The following is a 23,746-nucleotide window of genomic DNA, read 5'->3' on the forward strand; positions in this document are numbered from 1 at the left end:
AGACACACACATACATCTTACACACACACACACACACCGTACACACACACACACACACTCACACCGTACACTCACACACACACTCACACACCGTACACACACACACACACCGTACACATCGTACAGACACACACACACACACACACACACCGTACACACACACTCACACACAAACAAACACACACCGTACACATCGTACAGACACACACACACTCACACCGTACACTCACACACACACTCACACACCGTACACACACACACACACCGTACACATCGTACAGACACACACACACACACACCGTACACACACACTCACACACAAACAAACACACACCGTACACATCGTACAGACACACACACACACACACACCGTACACAGACACACACACACACCGTACACAGACACACGCACACCGTACACACACACACTCACACACCGTACACATCGTACAGACACACACACACACACACCGTACACAGACACACTCACACTCACACACACTCACACTCACACACACACACACACACACACACACACACACACACACACACACACGTCACTCTGAGCGTCTCACCGACAGCTGACTGACCTCATGCTGGTGTAAACAAACACGGACACACCACACCTGAAGCAGCAGAAGGTGTGGTTCCTTCTCAGTAGGCGTGCCTCCCTGAAGCCACACCCACCACCTTAACGCAATCAGGCCAGGTGTGAACAGTGGTGATACGTTCAAGACATAAACAAAATACAGGAGAATGGAACTCCCACTCAGACCAGAGGAAGGTACCTGATGACAAAGGCCACGCCCCCTCCAACAGGAACAGAAACAAGCGCTCAAAGGGCACAAAGAGGCCCTTTAATAAATACGGACAGAGATTCTTTATTGGTAACAGAAGCACTAACAAACACCGACCTGACGAGGAAACGGCTTCACTGATTGGTTCTACCCGACGAATCACGTTCTACCACGGTCCAGTGGAACAAATACACAACTCCTACAGTCAGAAGGTCCCTGGGGGGGCAGGGGGGGTCCCAGCAGGCGGAGCACCGGGACAGCGACTGGCTTTACAGTCTGTATCCTCTAGAGGGCGCTGTCCCCTCCAGAGTCGCATCAGGTGGTCTGTCCAGGATCTGCTGCATGCTAACAGCTGGAAACACGCTAACAGCATTAGCAGCTCTATCAGGTCTAGAAACAGATCCGGATCGGTTCTAGAGGGTTGGGATCCGGTGGATGTGAACAGTCCATCGTTGGCATGGAGACGGTGTGTGAAGTGGTTTCTGTGGTGTTGCTCCATCGCGCTGCTGGGGTCGTGTGACGGGTCATGTGACTGGGGTCGTGTGACTGGGGTCGTGTGACTGGGGTCATGCAACTGGAGTCATGTGACTGGAGTCATGTGACTGGAGTCATGTGACTGGAGTCATGTGACTGGGGTCATGTGACTGGGGTCATGTGACTGGGGTCATGTGACTGCTGGCGTTACATCACTACAGTATGTACAGATAAACACGTCATGGTGCCGTGGCTCACATGCTTCCACCTGATCTGTTCCCACCATCTGAACCGGTTCCATCAGATCTGGACCACCAGGACAACACGCAGACCGGCTGATCCGGACCAACGGGTCTGGACCAACGGGTCTGGACCAGTACCAGGTCATATGTGTTCCGGTAGTGGTCCAGGTCTAGTTTGGTCTTGAACAGGGTGAACCAGATTCAGATCCGGGTTTAGATCAGGTCTGGCATAAAATGGTCCAGAGCCAGAGGCTTATCTCCAGCTCTAAATAAGTTTGTGGTATCCATGGTAACAGCATCCAGTTATTCCAAAACTTTGACCCTGAATGTGACACGACCCATGTTCTTGTCCCGGTCGTCGTCGTTACGCAGGTGTGACCCCTCCAGTTTACACTCAACCGTCTGCTCCACGTTGTAGTCCTCCTTCCTTAGCAACAGCTGCACGGCAACCAGCGGCTGGACGTAGTCCGGCTGTGAGGGGCGAGAGACGGGGTTAGCGTGGAGAGAGAGATTCACTGCTCATTCATTCATTCACTCACTCATTTATTCATTCCTTTGTTCATTCATTCACTCATTCGTTCATTCATTCACTTGTTCACTCACTCATTCATTCACTCATCCATTCATTCATTCACTCACTCATTCATTTGTTCATTCATTCACTCATTCGTTCATTCATTCACTAACTCATTCATTCACTCATCCATCCATTCATTCACTCATCCATTCATTCACTCACTCATTCATTTGTTCATTCACTCATCCATTCATTCACTCACTCATTCATTTGTTCATTCATTCACTCATTCGTTCATTCATTCACTAACTCATTCATTCACTCATCCATCCATTCATTCACTCATCCATTCATTCACTCACTCATTCATTTGTTCATTCACTCATCCATTCATTCACTCACTCATTCATTTGTTCATTCATTCACTCATTCGTTCATTCATTCACTAACTCATTCATTCACTCATCCATCCATTCACTCATTCACTCACTCATTCATTCGTTCATTCATTCACTCATTCATTCAGTCATTCATTCACCCATTCATTCATTCACTCATTCATTCACTCACTCATTGATTCACTCACTTATTCGTTGATTAGTTTGTTCATTCATTAACACATTCATTCATTCGTTCATTCATTTAATCATTCATTTGTTCATTCATTCACTCACTCATTCATTTATTCATTCACTCATTCATTTATTCACTCATTCATTCACTCACTCATTCATTCATTCACTCATTCATTCACACACTCACTTATTCGTTGATTAGTTCGTTCATCATTAACTCATTCATTCTTTCATTCATTCACTCATTCATTCACTCATTCATGCATTCATTCATTCATCTTCTTGATCCTCCTTCGGACCTACAGTCCGCTGGAACCTATCCCATGCTGCTATGAGCAAGACACAGGGTACACCCCAAATGAGATGCCAGCACATCACTGGGCCCACAACAATAATAACAATAACAACAATAACAATAACAATAACAATAACAATAACAATAACAATAACAATAACAATAACAATAACAATAACAACAATAATAATAATAATAATAACAACCAGGGACTCACGTGAGCGTTCTTGCCATAGTAGGGGAAGTACATCCTGTCCAGGCGTCCCTCGGGGGGGAAGTAGAGCATCTGGAGGGGGCGGTCCCTCTGAGGACCAATGAGAACATCAGGTTCATGAGACCCCCAGAAACCAACAACACACAAACACAAATGTTTCTGTTTCCTTCAGCAGTGCCTGAAGTGTGCTGTTGAAGGATGAGGGGCCATGTTGGTGACAGGCAGGTGGTGTGGGGGCGGGGCTTGGTGAGGTGGGTGTTACCTTGGCAGTGCAGCTGATGTAGGGTTCTCCTTGTGGCTTCAGTCCGATGACCTGCAGAGACACCAGGATGGATTCATTATCGGCTCCAAACCGCGGCTAACTCAGCCCCGCCCTCCTTCCTGAACCTGGAACCAGTGAACGGTTATACCGACCCGGTTCATCTTGACCAGGATGCACGGCGTCCCCTGGGCGTATCCGAAGCTGGCGTCAGGCAGGCCGGAGCACTGGCGCAGCGTGCTGCGCTTGAACTGACACGCCCTCTTGTGGGTGTGGTTATCCTGCTCCGTGTACACGCCCACCAAACACAGCTCGTTGCTCTCCTGGAGGCTGTCGTTGTAGCCTGCAGGAAGAACGCAGGGTCAGGCGTCACCTTTTCACAACAAGACTGTCCGCCTGCTGGCAGGGCGTGGCCCGGGGGCGTGGCCCGGGGGCGTGGCCTGGTACTCACTGTGCAGGAGTTGGTGCATCTGCTGCACGTACGGGTCGTAGTTGGCCGGGTCACTACGGTTGAAGGAGATTTCAGCAGCATGAGGTCGGATCACCAGACCTGCAACCGACACAGGAAGTGACCCGTGACCATCGGGTGCAGGTGAACAGGAAGTGGGATGCGTGTGGCGGGAAACTGACCCGGGTTGGACACGCGGTCCTGGTAGCGCGGCACGTTCTCGTCCAGCGTCTGCAGCATGACCCACATGGTGAGGGTGAACATCCCCGCCAGGAAGCCGTAGAACAGCAGGTAGAACAGCAGCACCAGCCCTGAGGGGGGGGGGAACAGGAGGCCAGCCTCCAATCAGATCGCCCGCTTCGTCTATGCACCCACAGCATGCTGGGAAAAACCAGCAGCCCCCACCAGGAAAGGCAGATCCAGCGACATTTCAGCAATTAGCTGCCTGGCTAGCAGTTAGCAGCTAATGCAAAATGAAACGGGTTTAAGTTGAGGGGACAGATCATGTGACGGGGATGATGTCATCACAATGTGATGTCATCACATCATGGTGTCACGACAGAGGACACATTTGATTGGTTCAAGACGGGCTATCAACCCCCCTTGGATTAGCAGTTGCACTAGCATTAGCCTCAACACACATGATCACCATCATCACCATCATCCTCATCATCATCATCATCATCATCATCATCACCATCCTCATCATCCTCATCATCATCACCATCATCACCATCACCATCATCATTATCATCATCACCATCATCATCATCATCACCATCATCATCATCACCATCATCATCATCATCTCCTTCATCATCACCATCATCATCATCACCATCATCATCATCACCATCATCACCATCATCACCATCATCATCATCACCATCATCATCACCATCATCACCATCATCATCATCATCACCATCATCATCATCATCACCATCATCACCATCATCATCATCACCATCATCACCATCATCACCATCATCATCATCACCATCATCATCACCATCATCATCACCATCATCATCATCATCACCATCATCATCATCACCATCATCATCATCATCTCCTTCATCATCACCATCATCATCATCACCATCATCACCATCATCATCATCACCACCACCATCATCACCACCATCATCACCACCACCATCATCACCACCATCATCATCATCACCATCATCACCATCATCATCATCATCACCATCATCACCACCATCATCACCACCACCATCATCACCACCATCATCATCACCACCACCATCATCACCACCATCATCACCACCATCTTCATCCTCCAGCTGGTCCCCATCCCGTCACAGGTCATAATGATCAGCCAATCAGCACACAGAACGGACCCTGAACCGGGAACTCTCCGGTTACTGTCAGGTCCACTGATTGTTTAAACCTGATCGGTTCACACCGAACAGAATCCGCATCAGACCCGGAACCCGCGGTGTCGTTCACACTGACGGTGTCCCGGTTCGGTCCGACCCGCGGAAAAACAACCAGCCGCAGTCCGGGTCCTATCTACCGGAACTGAGTCCTACCGGGACCGGGTCTGACCGGGACCGGGTACCCCCCTCCCCCCTCACGTGACGGATAGACACGGTGGTGCGTCTCACCCCAGCTGGTGGCGGTCCGGCCCATGAACTCCCCGGTCCTCCGGTTGTAGATGAAATCCGTCCAGGACTCCTTCTCCTCCCCCTTCTTCTCCTTCACCTCCTCCTTCACCTCCTGCTTCACCTCCTCCTTCTTCTCCTCCTTCACCTCCTGCTTCTCCTCCTTCACCTCCTGCTTCTCCTCCTCCTTCTTCTCCTCCTTCACCTCCTGCTTCTCCTCCTTCACCTCCTGCTTCTCCTCCTTCACCTCCTGCTTCTCCTCCTTCACCTCCTGGTCTTCCTCCTGAGGGACGGACGACATGTTGGACTTACCGGAACCGGGCTAATCAACGCGAAGCCGGCCAATGTGCGCGTTAAACAGATCCGGTAGATTAGCGGGAGCTCGGTCCCACACACGCACTGACACACGCACTGCTGCAGAACCGGGCGCATGCGCAGTGGGCAGCCCCGAGGTGACGGGATGGGGGTCTGCTGGATGTTTGACGTTCATTAACGGTTAAACCGTTAACGTTTGTTCCGTTGTTCTGAACGTGAACACCTCATCATCATCATCATCATCATCATCATCATCATCATCACCATCATCATCATCTTCTTCACCTTCATCAGTAACAGCGTGTCTCCAGTCACTAATGGAGTCCAGTCATTCTATTATTAGAAGCAGAAGAATCCATTTTAATTCTGATCTTTAATGTCTCAGAAACATTTCCTTCAACCTGACCTGAAATTATGTAATCAGAGCAGGGCCGACGGCTGGTCACGTGACCACAGCGGCGGTGGTGATTGGATAAAAGCAGGACAAGCACTGATGTACAAGGAGGGAGGAGGAGAGGGAAGGGGAAGAGAAGGAGGAAGAGGAGGAGGAAGAAGAGGAGGAAGAAGAGGAAGAGGAGCGGAGGAGGGGGAGAGGAGTTTCTGATTGAAGACCAGGCTAACACTAGCTCTGATTGAAGACCAGGCTAACACTAGCTCTGATTGAAGACCAGGCTAACACTAGCTCTGATTGAAGACCAGGCTAACACTAGCTCTGATCGAAGACCAGGCTAACACTAGCTCTGATTGAAGACCAGGCTAACACTAGCTCTGATTGAAGACCAGGCTAACACTAGCTCTGATTGAAGACCAGGCTAACACTAGCTCTGATTGAAGATTAGGCTAACACTAGCTCTGATTGAAGACCAGGCTAACACTAGCTCTGATTGAAGACCAGGCTAACACTAGCTCTGATTGAAGACCAGGCTAACACTAGCTCTGATTGAAGACCAGGCTAACACTAGCTCTGATTGAAGACCAGGCTAACACTAGCTCTGATTGAAGACCAGGCTAACACTAGCTCTGATTGAAGACCAGGCTAACACTAGCTCTGATTGAAGATCAGGCTAACACTAGCTCTGATTGAAGACCAGGCTAACACTAGCTCTGATTGAAGACCAGGCTAACACTAGCTCTGATCAAAGATCACGCTAACACTAGCTCTGATTGAAGACCAGGCTAACACTAGCTCTGATTGAAGACCAGGCTAACACTAGCTCTGATTGAAGACCAGGCTAACACTAGCTCTGATTGAAGACCAGGCTAACACTAGCTCTGATTGAAGATTAGGCTAACACTAGCTCTGATTGAAGACCAGGCTAACACTAGCTCTGATCAAAGATTAGGCTAACACTAGCTCTGATTGAAGACCAGGCTAACACTAGCTCTGATCGAAGACCAGGCTAACACTAGCTCTGATTGAAGATTAGGCTAACACTAGCTCTGATTGAAGACCAGGCTAACACTAGCTCTGATTGAAGACCAGGCTAACACTAGCTCTGATTGAAGATCAGGCTAACACTAGCTCTGATTGAAGATCAGGCTAACACTAGCTCTGAAGGTCAGGCTAACACTAGCTGTTTGAACATCAAGCTAACTCTAGTGACCCCTCCCCTCCCCATCAAGCCCCACCCCCATGTCTTGCTCCTCCTCTCACCTTCCACCTCTGCCACCCCCCCTCCCTCTGCCAGCAGCAGGGGGCGGAGTCAGCCGGTTAGGATGCTGTCAGGTTACCGTGGTTTCAGCCTCTCGTTTCTTGTGGCGACGGTTGTTGGGGATGTGCGTGTGTGTGGCTGACGGTGTGTGTGTGTGTGTGTGTGTGTGTGTGTGTGTGTGTGTGTGTGTGTGTGTGTGTGTGTGTGTGTGTGTGTGTGTGTGTGTGTGTGTGTGTGTGTGTGTGTGTGTGTGTGTTCTACAGCTGTGAGGGTGTGTGACGACAGGATGGAGGGACGGAGGTGTTGACGGGTGGACGTGGATTCACCACCGGAGGCATCGAGCCGCTGCTTCCTGAGCTGCAGAGCTGAGAGGACGGAGGAAGCTTCATCACTCCATCTTTGATTCTGAACGGACAGAAGGAGGAGGAAAAGAAGGAGGGAAAGGAGGAGGGAAAGGAGGCACAGAAGGAGACACAGAAGGAGGCAGTCGAGGAGGGATGGAGGGAGTTTGAGTCCTTGCTGGTGAGTCTCGTCTCCTTTCATTGATTTGATCTTTTATTCTTTGACTCAAGCGTTTTTATTTCTGCCGGTGGAAATCGTTCCTCTGTTTGTCGCTGATGTCGCTCACCGTGTCAATAAAGGTTGTTCAAAAATGTCTGGTGTCTTCACGCCAGGGAAAAGCAGCAACATCTGACTCCAATGCCGCCGACATCTTGGATCAGACACAATAAAGTTACAGGTTATAATCTCATTACCTTTACTGGAAAGTATGCCTTTATTTTGAAAGGACTCATGAACACACTGGGCTTTTGGTGAATCAGCTGTTGATCAGTCAATCAGTGTTATTGATTATTAGTCACTGGTGGTTCTGTCTGAGCCAACCAGACAGGAAACAGATCCAATCAGGCTGTAACCATGGCGATTTAAACAGGTAGACAAACCCAGTTTATGAAGGGTTAACTGATTATAATGAAACTAATCATCTGGAATGTGTTGAATATTATAGTGGATAAAAACGTCTGGTCAAACCTGGTTTAGCAACCAATCAAAGTAGCAACAGACCAACTAACCAGCAAACCAACTAACCAGTTAACCAACTAACCAGCTAACCAACTAATCAGCTCACCAACTAACTAACCAGCTAACCAACTAACAATCAACTAAACAGGTAACCAACTAACTAACTAACCAACTAACCAGCTAACAAACAAACAAACCAACAGCTAACCAATTAACTAGCTAACCAACTAACAACTATCAACTAACCAGCTAACCAACTAACCAACTATCCAGCTCATTTACTAACCAACTAGGTGGCATGGTGGTGCAGTGGTTAGCACTGCTGCCTCACAGCAAGAAGGTCATGTGTTCAAACCCCAGCATTCCCAACACGGCCTTTCTGTGTAGAGTTAGCGTGTTCTCTCGGTGTCTGAATGGATTTTTTCCAGGTTCTAGTTTCCCTCCATTATCAGGAAAAACATGCTTCTAAGGATTGGGTCATGTGGTGGCGGCGCCCCCAGGGTGCAGTAATCTGGAACAACTCTACATGTGACCTCACAATTTTGTTGTACATCTGCATAATGAAAAAATCAAGACCTTTACATACCTACATACCTTACCAACTAACCAGTTAACCAACCAACTAACCAGCTAACCAACCAACTAAACAGCTAACCAACTAACCAGCTAACCAACTAAACAGCTAACCGGCTAACCAACGAACCAACTGGTTACCTAACCCAACCAAACAGCTGATCGGTACAGATGGAACGCCGTTGGAGGTCACCGAGGTCGAGATGACGAGTCATGTTTACCGATCAGACATAGAGTCTTTACCGACCTCATTCTGGAGCTAATCAGAAACTAATGGCTAACGGCTAATAATTACATCAGTGATAATGCTGATATAAGTCTGACCTGACCCCGCCTCCAACTCTGGTCACCTGTAGGAACTCACGTTATACCACCCAATCTGACTAGTATTACTATCATAATTTGACTAGTATTACATGATCTGTCTAGCATTACTATCATAATCTGTCTAGTAATACTGTCATAATCTGACTAGTAATACTATCATCTGTCTAGTATTACTGTCATAATCTGACTAGTATCACTATCATAATCTCACTGACGTACCCCCTGATGGCTCGGACCTCGTTCTTACCAATCAGCTGACTCTTCAGGACTCTCTGGAGGTGTTTGGTTGTGGTCGACTCCCTTGTGCCCTCTTCCAGGCTTCCATGAACCTGTGGGATATGCAGGTACTAGTGGATACCCAGGTACTTCTGGATACCCAGGTACTCTTGGATACCAAGGTACTTGTGGATACCCAGGTACTCTTGGTATTCTTGATTACCCAGGTTCTTGTGGATACTCAGGTTCTTGTGGATACCCAGGTTCTTGTGGATACCCAGGTACTGGTGGATACCCAGGAACTTGTCGATACCCAGGTACTTGTGGATACCCAGGTACTTAAGGATACCCAGGTACTCTTGGATACCCAGGTTCTTGTGAATACCCTGGTTCTTGTGGATACCCACGGTCTCGTGGTTACCCAGGTTCCTGTGGATACCCAGGGTCTTGTGGATATCCAGGTTCCTGTGGATACCCAGGGTCTTGTGGATACCCTGGTTCTTGTGGATACCCAGGGTCTTGTGGATACCCAGGTTCCTGTGGATACCCAGGGTCTTGTGGATACCAAGGTTCTTGTGGATACCCAGGTTCTTGTGGATACCCAGGTATCTTGTGGATATCCAGGTTCCTGTGGATACCCAGGGTCTTGTGGATACCAAGGTTCTTGTGGATACCCAGGTTCTTGTGGATACCCACGTTCTTGTGGATATCCAGGGTCTTGTGGATACCGTGGTTCTTGTGGATACCCAAGGTCTTGTGGATACCCAGGGTCTTGTGGATATCCAGGTTCCTGTGGATGCCCAGGGTCTTGTGGATACCCAGGTTCCTGTGGGTGCCCAGGGTCTTGTGGATACCTAGGGTCCTGTAGTTTTCCTGGATATCACCTGTTTTTCTCTCTGGTATGTCAACCTCCTCAGTTCTGATCTTCTTGTCTGTTGGATTTGAGTTTGCCTCTAGTGTTGTCTTCTGCAATTAGATTAGATTAGATTAGATTAGATTAGATTAGATATATTTTAATGATCCCAAACTGGGAAACTCACAAGTTTCCATCAAGTTTATATATACAGTACATGTATGTATACATATATAAACATGCTGTATATATGTATATATGTGTGTATAGATGTGTGTATAAATGTGTGTATATATGTATATACATGTATATATGTGTAAATACATGTGTTAATATGTACTGTATATACAAATGTTTATATGTGTATACGTGTGTGAGCCATACAATGAAGTTATGGGAGAGAGTAGTGGAAGCTAGACTAAGGGCAGAAGTGAACATTTGTGAGCAGCAGTATGGTTTCATGCCAAAAAAGAGTACTACAGATGCAGTATTTGCTTTGAGGATGTTGATAGAGAAGTACAGAGAAGGCCAGAGGGAGCTGCATTGTGTTTTTGTAGATCTGGAGAAAGCTGATGACAGGGTGTCCAGAGAGGAACTGTGGTATTGTATGAGGAAGTCTGGAGTGGCAGAGAAGTATGTTAGAGCGGTGCAGGACATGTATGAGGACTGTAAGACAGTGGTGAGGTGTGTGTAGATGTGACAGAGGAGTTCAAGGTGGAGGTGGGACTGCATCAGGGATCAGCTCTGAGCCCCTTCTTGTTGCTATGGTGATGGACAGGCTGACAGACCAGGTTAGACAGGAATCTCCATGGACTATGGTGTTTGCAGATGACATTGTGATCTGCAGTGAGAGCAGGGAACAGGTGGAGGAGAAGCTAGAGAGGTGGAGGTTTGTCCTGGAAAGGAGAGGAATGAAGGTTAGCCGCAGTAAGACAGAGTACATGTGTGTGAATGAGAGGGACCCAAGTGGAAGAGTGAGGTTAGAGGGAGAAGAGATCAAGAAGGGGGAGGATTTGAAGTACTTAGGCTCAACAGTCCAGAGCAATGGAGAGTGTGGAAAAGAGGTGAAGAAGCGTGTCCAGGCAGGATGGAACGGGTGGAGGAAAGTGTCAGGTGTGATGTGTGATAGAAGAGTTTCAGCTAAAATGAAAGGAAAGGTGTACAAAACTGTGGTGAGACCAGCGATGTTGTTTGGTCTAGAGACAGTGTCCCTGAGGAAAAGACAGGAGACAGAGCTGGAGGTAGCAGAGATGAAGATGCTGAGGTTCTCTCTGGGAGTGACCAGGATGGATAGGATCAGGAATGAGTACATCAGAGGGACAGCACATGTTAGAGGTTCTGGAGATAAAGTCAGAGAGGCCAGACTGAGATGGTTTGGACATGTCCAGAGGAGAGATAGTGAATATATTGGTAGAAGGATGCTGAGTTCTGAACTGCCAGGCAGGAAGCCTAGAGGAAGACCAAAGAGGAGGTTTATGGATGTAGTGAAAGAGGACATGAAGGTAGTTGGTGTGAGAGAAGAGGATGAGAAGACAGGGTTAGATGGAGGACTCTGATTGGCTGTGGAGACCCTGAAGGGAAAAGCCGAAAGGAAAAGAATAATAATAATATGTATATACGTGCGTATACATGTATATATGTGTATATACGTGTGTATATATGTATATACATGTGTATACAGTATATGTATATATGTGTCTATGAATGTGAATAAATGTGGAGGAGCTGCAGAGGAGAACAGTTGGTTGCTAACAGGAAGACGGGGCTTTATTTTCTTCTCCCTGGGGGTCCACTATCTCCTAATCCTCTCCTCATCCTCTCCTCTTCCTCACTCATGGACAGGAAGCATGACATCATGCTCCTCAGAGAGATGCTGCTGTTGCTAGGATACCACCAGCTGACTCGCTGTTCCATTTTTAGAAGGACACTGAGAGATGGAGCGGTGGGGGAGGGGAGCCACGTCGACGGAGGGATGGAGGCAGGAAATATGGCGGGGGAGGGGGGCTAGAGGACTTCACTATGGGGGGGGTCTAAACACACCCTCACACAGACCATAATAATCGTTCAGCTGTAAACAAACGTGAGGATCAGCGTCACTGGAATCAAACGTATTGTTCATCAGGTTGTTCCACCCCCAACTTCAAGCTCCTCCTCTTCTTCTGGTGATGTCCAACCCCCACATATCATCATCACCATCTGCTTAGCATTAGCTTAGCATTAACCTTCTGTGTCTTAGCTAAGTGAGCTAACACTTATCCTAAAGATCAGCTAAAAGTTTCCACAGCGTTTCCACAACAAGCCAATATGAGCACGTTCCATCTTCACCACAGGAGTCATGTGACCCAACCTGACATCCCCCCTCAGCCTGACATCATCACCTCTATCTGTCTCTCAGGTGCGAGGGGAGCCATGACGTCTCGGGAGGAGGCGTCGTCCTTCAGGAGGTTCTTTCAGTACGTGGAGGACAGCGGCCTCCGGACGTACGACGGCCTGGTGATCCAGAACGCCTCCGACATTGCCCGCGAGAGCGACCGCATTCGCAACCAGAACAACTGGACCTACCTGCAGGAGAAGCACCAGAAGAAGAGGCGACAGGAAGACGCCATCAAGAGGTAAGAAACAAACCAGAGGCCTGTACCATAAAGCTGGATTACAGCTCAGCCAGATAACTTCAGACTTAACCCTGGCTTTTCGGTACCGTGAAGGTGGATGACTTTCTATCAGGCTACGTTGTCGTGGTAACCTATGCTGAACACCTAACCTGCTCCGGAGCAGGATAAATTCAGGATAAGATCAGCAGGTATAACAGCCCCACCTACTGACCAATCAGAGCTCAGCAGGTATAACAGCCCCACCTACTGACCAATCAGAGCTCAGCAGGTATAACAGCCCCACCTACTGACCAATCAGAGCTCAGCAGGTATAACAGCCCCACCTACTGACCAATCAGAGCTCAGCAGGTATAACAGCCCCACCTACTGACCAATCAGTTCACGGTCCAGTGTTGGTGCCATGTTGCTCTGCTGCGCTGGGGCTTGGCAGGAGGAGAGGCTGGACTTGTGGGCAGAGCCTCATCGCCACACCTGTTGTTCATCTCAACACCTGTACATGGTGGAGCTGTTTAACCTGGGGCTTTTTAAGCGGGGTTCCCTTTTGGTTCTGTACCAGATCGTTTTGTACCCGTACCCGCACGACTAGTTTGCTGTGTTTTCTGGATTTTTGCTTTACTGATTAAAATATGAGTGAAAGCTTCTTCATGAGTGTTCTGCATTTGGGTCCTAACCCCAATCCATGACATTCGGTACTGGTCACATTTGAACCGAAGCAGTGACGCCTCCTCAGACTCACAGTTTGCGTTCTTTGGTTGTCGTTGGCAACAGCAACATGATTGGTTGATGATATGCTGGTTCTGACCTGTGTTCTCATTGGCCCATACAGGATTGGGGACGATGTTGCCATGGCAGCAGAAGGGGCGTACTCTGGGAAACACTTCAGGATGGGTTTCATGACGATGCCGGCACCTCAGGATCGCCTCCCACCACCTAGCAAGGGGTTCACAGTCCGGTCCCAGTCCCTCCACTCTGTGGGCGGTGGCGACGACGACGATGCCAACCAGAACCGAAAGCAACCGCCACCCAAACCCAAAAGAGACCCCAACACCAAACTGAGCAGCAGCCAGGAGACGGTGGATGGGGGGTCCAAGAGGGACACCCCAGAGACCAAAGAGATACCGGACCAGGCCGAAGGTGAGCGCAGTACTCTAGTCCAAGTCCAGAACGCAGTGGTTGTAGGTTCTGTTAACATCTCTGTCCGTCTGTCTGCAGCTCGAGGTGAGGACTACCGGAAGATGCCCCCACCAAAACCTAAGAGGAACCCCAACACGCAGCTCAGCACCTCCTTCGATGACTCCTACATCCACAGCCACAGCAACAGGAAGTCTTCATTGCGAATGGAGAAAGGTTCCTCCCGGAGTCAGAGTCCAGCGTCCAGAGACACGGATGACGAGGAACCGGTCTATATCGAGATGGTGGGGAACATCCTGGGGGAGCTGAAAGGCTCGGACCCGGCCGGGGACGACCAGAGCGAGTCCGTGTACGAGGAGATGAAGTACCCCATGCTGGAGGACTTCCTGCAGGATGCCCAGTCCGCCGTGATGGATCCCGAGGCCTGGTTGGCCCGTGGGTCTCTCTGTGACATCCCGCCCCCTTTCCCCAACCTCCTGACTCCACGCCCACCGCTCCTGGTCTTCCCCCCAGCCCCCGCCCAGTGCTCCCCTAACTCTGACGAGTCCCCGCTGACCCCCTTAGACGTGACCCGGCTGCCGATGATGGAGAACGTGTCCCTCAAGGCGGGCGGGGTGGAACACCCGCAAAACAAAGAAAGGGACCGGGACCTGACCTCCACCCCCACCATCACGTCCTCCGGTCGCTCCTCTGCCCCGCCCCTCCCCTCAAACTATTATAAGTCTTCTGGCTCCACCCACAGTGGCCATGGATACCCCCGCAGCCAATCGGCATGTCCGTCTCCGGTCAACTTGGGTCGCTCCCTGACCCCCCTGAGCCTGAAGAGACCGCCGCCCTACGACGCTCTGATGGCAGGAGGAAGTATGCCCCGCTCTTCCTCCTCCTCTTCCTCATCCTCACACAGAGCTGGGGAGGGCGGGGCTAAACTCAGTAACTCCTCCTCCACCCACAGCTCCATGCAGAACGTGTCGATGAGGTCACAGACTCCCACCAGCCCATTGGACGAACTCCACATCCTGTTTGCCTCAGGTAGACAGGTGGTGAAGACAGGAAGTAGTGGGAGGAGGAGCCGAGAGGGCGAAGGTGAGCAACCGGTCCCTGGTACCGCATCAGTACCACGTCAGTACCGCATCCGTATCGGATCAGTACCGTATCAGTACCATGTCACTACTGGATTAGTACCGCATCAGTACCGCATTAGTATAGGATCAGTACCGCGTCAGTACTAGATCAGTACCACATCAGTACTGGATCAGTACCACATCAGTACTGGATCAGTACCACATCCTTACCGAATCAGTATGGTATCAGTACAGTCTAGGGATTACTTCAGTGCTGTTTCACAGCTGGTTTAAGGTATTTAAAGGTCCAGATCTCTGGGCGGTTCAGGAACCAGGAGTCACATGATGAGGGTCAGCCTATCATAGGACTCCTGCCTTCAGGTCACATGACCTGTTTCGTCAGCAGTCTCACATCCGCCTCTTGTGTTCTGAAGGAGAGTCCAGGTCCCTGCCCCGCCCCGACAGCAAGGACCGAGACGGGCCGTCCAGTCCGGGATCGTCCAGGATGGGGAGGGCGTCCGTCAGCCCCACCATGATGCTGTCCGGAGGTGAGTCCGGTTCTGGTCCAGTCTGAACCAATTCTGGTCCAGTCATACCGGTTCTGGTCCAATCTTGCCAGTTCTGGTCCAGTCATACCGGTTCTGGTCCAGTCTTACTGGTTTTGCTTTGCAGACTTGAGTCCTGTCCCATAAAGCTGGATTAACCTAGCCGGGCTTCCTCTTCCTTATCTGGCTTCACTTACCCAGACATCCACCCTCCAGATTTTCGGTCCCATAAAGCCGGCTATCAACTCACTAATTCAATCCAGACTTGTCCACTCTAGATCTGTGCACGCTCACATAAAAAGGGCGGAGTTTGCTGCATGCGACCAATCACAAACATGCAACAAACCGGCCCGAGCCGCATATTTCACAACGGAGGAGCAAACAATAATAATTAATAAATACGATCAATACAAATCAATAATCCAGGCAAACAGCAACACAGCTGCAGCTGCCAAACGGAGCAAGGATCTCTGGGAAAACATGGCCGACTGCGTCAATGAGGAAGTTAGTGCCATTATAATATTACTGCCCCACTATGACTGCACTTGTGTATCTGACTACAGTAACATGTGTGTGTTCATACATGTGTGTGTGAACCACATGTTTGGTTATGACATGTGATCGTAGCCCCGTGACCTTATGAACAGCTCTACGTACTGTGTTCTTCACAGGTTTTCAGCATCGCCAACACAATACATTAAAGTACCGATCAATCAATCAATCAATCAATCAATCAATCAATCAATCAATCAATCAATCAATCAATCAATCAATCAATCCATGATTTACTGAAACAAATCATTGATCAATGACATTCTATCTGTGTCTTGCTTGTAACCCGTCCAACGAGGGATTCCAGGACATCATAATAATTACCAACATCACTCAGAAATATATTAACTGTGTCAAAGACCCTCAGGTCAATGCACACTGTGTGGGGCTGTCAGCGCGGGGTTGGGGTGCGTTCCATTCCTGATGTGAGGCTCCAGCAGCTGACAGATGTAATGTAACCCCTCCCCCCAAAACCTCTACCTTTCTACAGTCATTGTTCAGCCAATCCCACCGGATTACAGCCATCCCTAAATATTCTCTCTGCCTGAGCGCTCTGCACACAAGCTGTGACCCGAGATCCACTGGGTTCTCAGGGAACGGACGGCCCGTTTTCAGGAGAACCGATTGGTCAGTAGGTGGGGCTGTTATACCTGCTGAGCTCTGATTGGTCAGTAGGTGGGGCTGTTATACCTGCTGAGCTCTGATTGGTCAGTAGGTGGGGCTGTTATACCTGCTGAGCTCTGATTGGTCAGTAGGTGGGGCTGTTATACCTGCTGAGCTCTGATTGGTCAGTAGGTGGGGCTGTTATACCTGCTGAGCTCTGATTGGTCAGTAGGTGGGGCTGTTATACCTGCTGAGCTCTGATTGGTCAGTAGGTGGGGCTGTTATACCTGCTGAGCTCTGATTGGTCAGTGGGTGGGGCTGTTATACCTGCTGATCTTATCCTGAACTTATCCTGCTCTGGAGCAGGTTAGGTGTTCAGCATAGGTTACCACGACAACGTAGCCCGATAGAAAGTCAGCCACCTTCATGGTACCGAAAATCCGAAAAGCCAGGGTGAAGCCTGAAGTTATCTCACTAAGCCGTAATCCACCTTATTGGTACAGGCCTCAGGACTCAGACCTGGACCTGCTGCTGATGACCAGCTGTTTGATCGATGGATCAATCGACCTATTGATCAATAGTTCAATGGAAGTGACTGGAACTTCTTCTTCTCCAGAATCCAGGTGTAAACTGGGTCGCTCCGCCTCCACCTCAGGAGTTCCTTCACCTGGTGGGACACAGCGCCACCTGGAGGAGCCGCTGCTCAGCCAGGTAGGACACCTGTCTGTCTGTCTGTCTGTGTTTCCTAAATAAATGAATAAATGATTGTTTATATTTCACACAGGACTCTTTGAACTTCACAGCTCATAAATATTTACGGAGGAACAGAAGCTTCGACCAATCAGCTGACTGACATGAACAGTAAACAAACAAACAAACAAACAGCAGCTCTGTCTTCAGGAGACGTTTGTGTTTGGAATGTTCAAACTAACCAGCAGTTGCTAACCCTGACTAAACTAAACACTAATGCTAACGCTAATGCTAACGCTAATGCCTCATGATGACACTAACATAAATATAAACAATCACAAACAAACAAAACTAACCTCTGCCAGCATCAGCTGATCACACTGAAACACTGAAAACAGCCCCGCCCATTTCTCACTAACCCCGCCCAACTGACTGCAACCCCGCCCTCATCAGTCACCACCTTCTGAACCTGTTTCTGATTGGTCAGCCTCAGCCGTGTGACACGATGACATCATCTGTTCAGGATGTCAATAAAAATGACATGACAAGCTGTCTGCTATCTGTCTGTCTGTCTGTCTGTCTGTCTGTCTGTCTGTCTGTCTGTCTGTCTGTCTGTCTGTCTGTCTGTCTGTCACTCTGGGTTGAGTTACATGACTGTGGGTGGGTTCAAATTATTGTGGGCGGGAATAAACAACTGCAGGTGGAGTCACATGTCTGTGGGTGGAGCCACTCCTTCAGGGTCCTCAGACAGCAAGTGATGGAGGTTCAGGTGGATCCAGATAAACATGAACCCACTAGTGACACGCTGCAGTGCATTCTGGGTAGGAGTGGCCCACAAACACATTCTAGAAAAAAAATGAGACACGTTTACATTAATGGACACACCCACCGTCCTTCAGCCGCCTGGTCCAGGACTCCGCCCCTTCACCTGGCCAACAGGTAGTTCCTCCCAACGAATGTATTAACACACATACACACACACACACACACACACACACACACACACACATAGTTGTACAGCTCCCTGCATCATTCAGGCTCCTCTCTGAAATTCATTAGTGTGACATCACACTGAATCAGCCAATCACATGACAGATCAAACATTCATCATGGGATTTCGAGAAATGATTTATGATGTCTGTAAATGTCAAAGCGAACAACAACAAAAAACAACAACAACAACAATAATAATAATAATAATAATAATAATAGTGAAATAATGAATGTGTCTTATTGTGCCGGTCCCAAGCCCGGATAAATACAGAGGGTCGTGTCAGGAAGGGCATCCGGCGTAAAACTTTTCCCAAATCAAAGATGCGAATCAAACCTATGACTTCCATACCGGATCGGTCGAGGCCCGGGTTAACAACGACCGCCATCGGTGCTGTTGACCTACAGGGCGCCGGTGGAAATTGGATTACTGTTGGTCGAAGAAAGAGAGGAGGAAAGTGCGTTCGCTCGAAGAAAGAGAAGAGGAGCGCCAAGAGTATAGGACTGAGAGTAGGGACGTTGAATGTTGGAACTATGACAGGAAAAGGTAGAGAGTTGGTTGACATGATGCAGAGAAGGAAGGTAGACATACTATGTGTACAGGAGACCAGGTGGAAAGGTAGCAAGGCTAGAAGTTTAGGAGCAGGGTTCAAGTTGTTCTATCATGGTGTAGATGGGAAGAGAAATGGAGGAGGAGTTATCTTGAAGGAGGAGTTTGTTAGGAATGTCCTGGAGGTAAAAAGAGTGTCGGATAGAGTGATGAGTCTGAAGCTAGAAATAGAAGGTGTGATGTTCAATGTTGTTAGCGGGTATGCTCCACAGGTAGGATGTGAGCTGGAGGAGAAGGAGAAATTCTGGTTGGACTTTGATGAAGTGATGCAGAGCATACCTAGAAGTGAGAGAGTTGTCATTGGAGCAGACTTCAATGGACATGTTGGTGCAGGAAACAGAGGTGATGAGGAGGTGATGGGCAGGTTTGGTATCCAGGAGAGGAACGCAGAAGGACAGATGGTAGTTGACTTTGTAAAAAGGATGGAAATGGCTGTAGTGAATACTTTCTTCCAGAAGAGGCAGGAACATAGAGTGACCTATAAGAGTGGAGGTAGGAGCACACAGGTAGACTACATCTGGTGTAGACGGTGTAACCTGAAGGAGATCAGTGACTGCAAAGTAGTGGTAGGTGAGAGTGTAGCCAAACAGCATAGGATGGTGGTGTGTAGGATGACTCTGGTGGTGAGGAAGATGAAGAGGGCAAAGACAGAGCAGAAGACAAAATGGTGGAAGCTGAAAAAGGAAGAGTGTTGCATGACTTTTAGGAAGGAGTTAAGACAGGCTCTGGGGGTCAGGAGGTGCTTCCAGATGACTGGACAACTACAGCTAATGTGATCAGGGAGACAGGTAGGAGAGTACTTGGTGTGTCATCTGGAAGGAAAGTAGATAAGGAGACTTGGTGGTGGAATGAGGAGGTACAGGAGTGTATACAGAGAAAGAGGTTAGCCAAGAGGAAGTGGGACACTGAGAGGACTGAGGAGAGTAGACAGGAGTACAGGGAGATGCAGCGTAAGGTGAAGGTAGAGGTAGCAAAGGCCAAACAAGAAGCTTATGATGACTTGTATGCTAGGTTGGACAGTAAGGAGGGAGAGACTGATCTATACCGGTTGGCAAGACAGAGAGACAGAGATGGGAAGGACATGCAGCAGGTTAGGGTGATTAAGGATAGAGATGGAAGTCTATTGACAGGTGCCAGTAGTGTGATGGGAAGATGGAAAGAGTACTTTGAAGAGTTGATGAACGTGGAAAATGAGAGAGAACAAAGACTAGAAGAGGTGACTGTTGTGGACCAGGAAGTAGCAAAGATTAGTTAGGATGAAGTGAGGAGGGCACTGAAGAGGATGAAGAGTGGAAAGGCAGTCGGTCCTGATGATATACCTGTAGAGGTTTGGAAGTGTCTAGGAGAGGTGGCAGTAGAGTTTCTGACTGGGTTGTTCAACAGGATCTTAGATAGTGAGAAGATGCCTGAGGAATGGAGGAGAAGTGTGCTGGTGCCCATTTTTAAGAACAAGGGAGACGTGCAGAGTTGTGGCAACTACAGAGGAATAAAGCTGATGAGCCATACGATGAAGTTATGGGAGAGAGTAGTGGAAGCTAGACTAAGGGCAGAAGTGAACATTTGTGAGCAGCAGTATGGTTTCATGCCAAAAAAGAGTACTACAGATGCAGTATTTGCTTTGAGGATGTTGATAGAGAAGTCCAGAGAAGGCCAGAGGGAGCTGCATTGTGTTTCTGTAGATCTGGAGAAAGCTGATGACAGGGTGTCCAGAGAGGAACTGTGGTATTGTATGAGGAAGTCTGGAGTGGCAGAGAAGTATGTTAGAGCGGTGCAGGACATGTATGAGGACTGTAAGACAGTGGTGAGGTGTGTGTAGGTGTGACAGAGGAGTTCAAGGTGGAGGCGGGACTGCATCAGGGATCAGCTCTGAGCCCCTTCTTGTTGCTATGGTGATGGACAGGCTGACAGACCAGGTTAGACAGGAATCTCCATGGACTATGATGTTTGCAGATGACATTGTGATCTGTAGTGAGAGCAGGGAACAGGTGGAGGAGAAGCTAGAGAGGTGGAGGTTTGTCCTGGAAAGGAGAGGAATGAAGGTTAGCCGCAGTAAGACAGAGTACATGTGTGTGAATGAGAGGGACCCAAGTGGAAGAGTGAGGTTACAGGGAGAAGAGATCAAGAAGGTGGAGGACTTGAAGTACTTAGGCTCAACAGTCCAGAGCAATGGAGAGTGTGGAAAAGAGGTGAAGAAGCGTGTCCAGGCAGGATGGAACGGGTGGAGGAAAGTGTCAGGTGTGATGTGTGATAGAAGAGTTTCAGCTAAAATGAAAGGAAAGGTGTACAAAACTGTGGTGAGACCAGCGATGTTGTTTGGTCTAGAGACAGTGTCCCTGAGGAAAAGACAGGAGACAGAGCTGGAGGTAGCAGAGATGAAGATGCTGAGGTTCTCTCTGGGAGTGACCAGGATGGATAGGATCAGGAATGAGTCCATCAGAGGGACAGCACATGTTAGAGGTTCTGGAGATAAAGTCAGAGAGGCCAGACTGAGATGGTTTGGACATGTCCAGAGGAGAGATAGTGAATATATTGGTAGAAGGATGCTGAGTTGTGAACTGCCAGGCAGGAGGCCTAGAGGAAGACCAAAGAGGAGGTTTATGGATGTAGTGAAAGAGGACATGAAGGTAGTTGGTGTGAGAGGAGAGGATGAGAAGACAGGGTTAGATGGAGGACACTGATTGGCTGTGGCGACCCCTGAAGGGAAAAGTAATAATAATAATAATAATAATAATAATAATAATAATCGGGTCTGACAGTGGAAGGCGGTGCTACAGACTGGTGTGCTGACGGTGTGTTTCCCCCCCAGATGCCCTGGCTCTGTGGTGATGCCACCATGATGGAGATGATCAGGAAGAAGCGTGTTCTGTGCCGTGAGATCAAAGCGCGCCAGCGGCCGGAGAAGAACTTGTGCAAACAGGACAGCATGCCCATCCTGCCCAGCTGGAGGAGGAGGCAGCCCCCACCATACTCTGCCCCGCCCACAGCCGCCGGCACCGTAGAGGGTGCCGCCGTATTCTGGGATACCGCCATCTGAGGCACAGGACCACACGCCATAAAGATGATGATGAGGCCACATCCTTATTGCTAGCTAACAGCTAGCCGTCAGACATTAAAGTTAAATGTAGCTCCTCTGGTGGGACGTGTTTCAGGTTTCTTTTGGGGTTGAAGGTAAATTTAGAAAATGGAACATTTAAAATTTTAGCTGATGTCACAAATCAATCAGTCGTATAGATGTCCCACGGACACAGGGCGTGTCCTCGTGTGGGGCGTCCACATCACTCAGTCATTTCTGAGGCTGAACGTGGTTCTTGTGACGTTTGTGACTGGAGGCTCACCTGGGCAGGTGTAGCAGGTGCAGCAGCCCCCCCCACCCCTCCATCTTTATAATCTGTATTTTTCTATCAGAAAAGATTCAGATGTTTCAGCGTCTGACCGTCTGTAGCAGAAACGTCTTCAAGACGTCTGTGTGAAAAAAGACCTGAAGGAGGCAAACCTGTGTGTGTGTGTGTGTGTGTGTGTGTGTGTGTGTGTGTGTGTGTGTGTGTGTCTGATTGGACGACTTGTTTTTAGAGATGTAAACACTTTAATTGTGATGTAAAGCACTATTTTAAAATGAGAATATTTTGGCATGTTGTTGGTTTGATCTGATCCACGGTCCCAGAAAAAGAAACTGGATTATATTTTAACCACAGTTTAACTCCAGATTAACTGGATCAATTTGTTTACGTCAACAGAATATCTGATTGGAGATGATGACATTAAATAAGAGTCACATGATCAATGATCCTCAGATTGGTCATCCCCCCGACGGTCATGTGAACATCATGTGACAGTCATGTGACCCTCGGTTCTGGGACAGTGGACAGACTTTATGAATGCACATTATTGATGGATGTGAACGAGTTGATCGATCAGCATGATGTCATACAAAATGGGAGTGATGCAATGAATTGTGGGTGGAAACTCAGCCACAGGTGGGTGGGGCGTTTATCTTTGCACTGAACAACAAAGCTGTTGGTTTAACAGATGACTTTAAGTGAAGTGACCTTCATCTGGTCCTGAAGGTCTTCATCAGACCAGCAGGAACATGGAGAACCGATCAGTGATTTATAGATCCCCTGATGTTCTGATCAGGATTGATTAGAGCTTTTAAAGATTTAATGTTTTAACATTTAAAGTTTTAACATTTTAAATTCACCTGATTAACAGGAAAAACTCAAATCTATAAGAAAGAAAGAAAGTCAAACCCAGGAGTGTGTGTCCAGCGTCAGATCCGCCTGGAACCAGGAACTGCGATGGGTTTCTGCTCCGGTTCTGAACCCTAGAGCCTGGTGTTGGTTCGGAGAAATAAAACCACACACACCTCTGCTGTCTCGTCTCTGTGGACACTGTGTGTGTGAGTGTGTGTGTGTGTGTGTGTGTGTGTGTGTGTGTGTGTGTGTGTGTGTGTGTGTGTGTGTGTGTGTGTTTCACAGGTAAACCTCGTCTTATGTCGGTATTTAGTTCCAGGAGACATTAGTTAAATTAACTCGTCTATGCACACA

The 23,746-nt window shown here is 48.6% G+C and overlaps 2 protein-coding genes across 4 annotated transcripts; one reads left to right on the forward strand and one right to left on the reverse strand.

The window, feature by feature from the left end:
* Positions 1-902: 902 nt before the first annotated feature.
* Positions 903-5,834, reverse strand: LOC137596901 (sodium/potassium-transporting ATPase subunit beta-3-like). Its single transcript, XM_068317694.1, has 7 exons — positions 5,456-5,834; positions 4,004-4,132; positions 3,825-3,923; positions 3,529-3,716; positions 3,377-3,427; positions 3,118-3,204; positions 903-1,984 (listed from the first exon to the last, which is right to left on the reverse strand). The coding sequence occupies exons 1-7, from the start codon at positions 5,751-5,753 to the stop codon at positions 1,817-1,819; spliced, it is 1,020 nt and encodes a 339-aa protein (XP_068173795.1). The 5' UTR covers positions 5,754-5,834; the 3' UTR covers positions 903-1,816.
* Positions 5,835-7,704: 1,870 nt separating this feature from the next.
* nyap2a (neuronal tyrosine-phosphorylated phosphoinositide-3-kinase adaptor 2a) lies at positions 7,705-23,473 on the forward strand. Of its 3 annotated transcripts, XM_068317735.1 has the most exons (8): positions 7,705-7,941; positions 12,804-13,020; positions 13,847-14,154; positions 14,233-15,234; positions 15,647-15,760; positions 17,529-17,623; positions 17,697-17,773; positions 22,009-22,127. In XM_068317735.1, exons 2-7 carry the CDS (start codon positions 12,818-12,820, stop codon positions 17,763-17,765), a joined length of 1,791 nt encoding a protein of 596 aa, XP_068173836.1. In that variant the 5' UTR covers positions 7,705-7,941; positions 12,804-12,817; the 3' UTR covers positions 17,766-17,773; positions 22,009-22,127. The 3 variants fall into 3 exon arrangements, with proteins under 3 accessions (XP_068173836.1, XP_068173834.1, XP_068173835.1); XM_068317733.1 differs by lacking the exon at positions 17,697-17,773 and having other exon boundaries at positions 22,009-23,473; XM_068317734.1 differs by lacking the exon at positions 22,009-22,127 and having other exon boundaries at positions 17,697-18,050.
* The last annotated feature ends 273 nt before the right edge of the window (positions 23,474-23,746 follow it).

This window comes from Antennarius striatus, chromosome 6, assembly GCF_040054535.1.
Source record: "Antennarius striatus isolate MH-2024 chromosome 6, ASM4005453v1, whole genome shotgun sequence".
NCBI classification, from domain to species: domain Eukaryota; kingdom Metazoa; phylum Chordata; class Actinopteri; order Lophiiformes; family Antennariidae; genus Antennarius; species Antennarius striatus.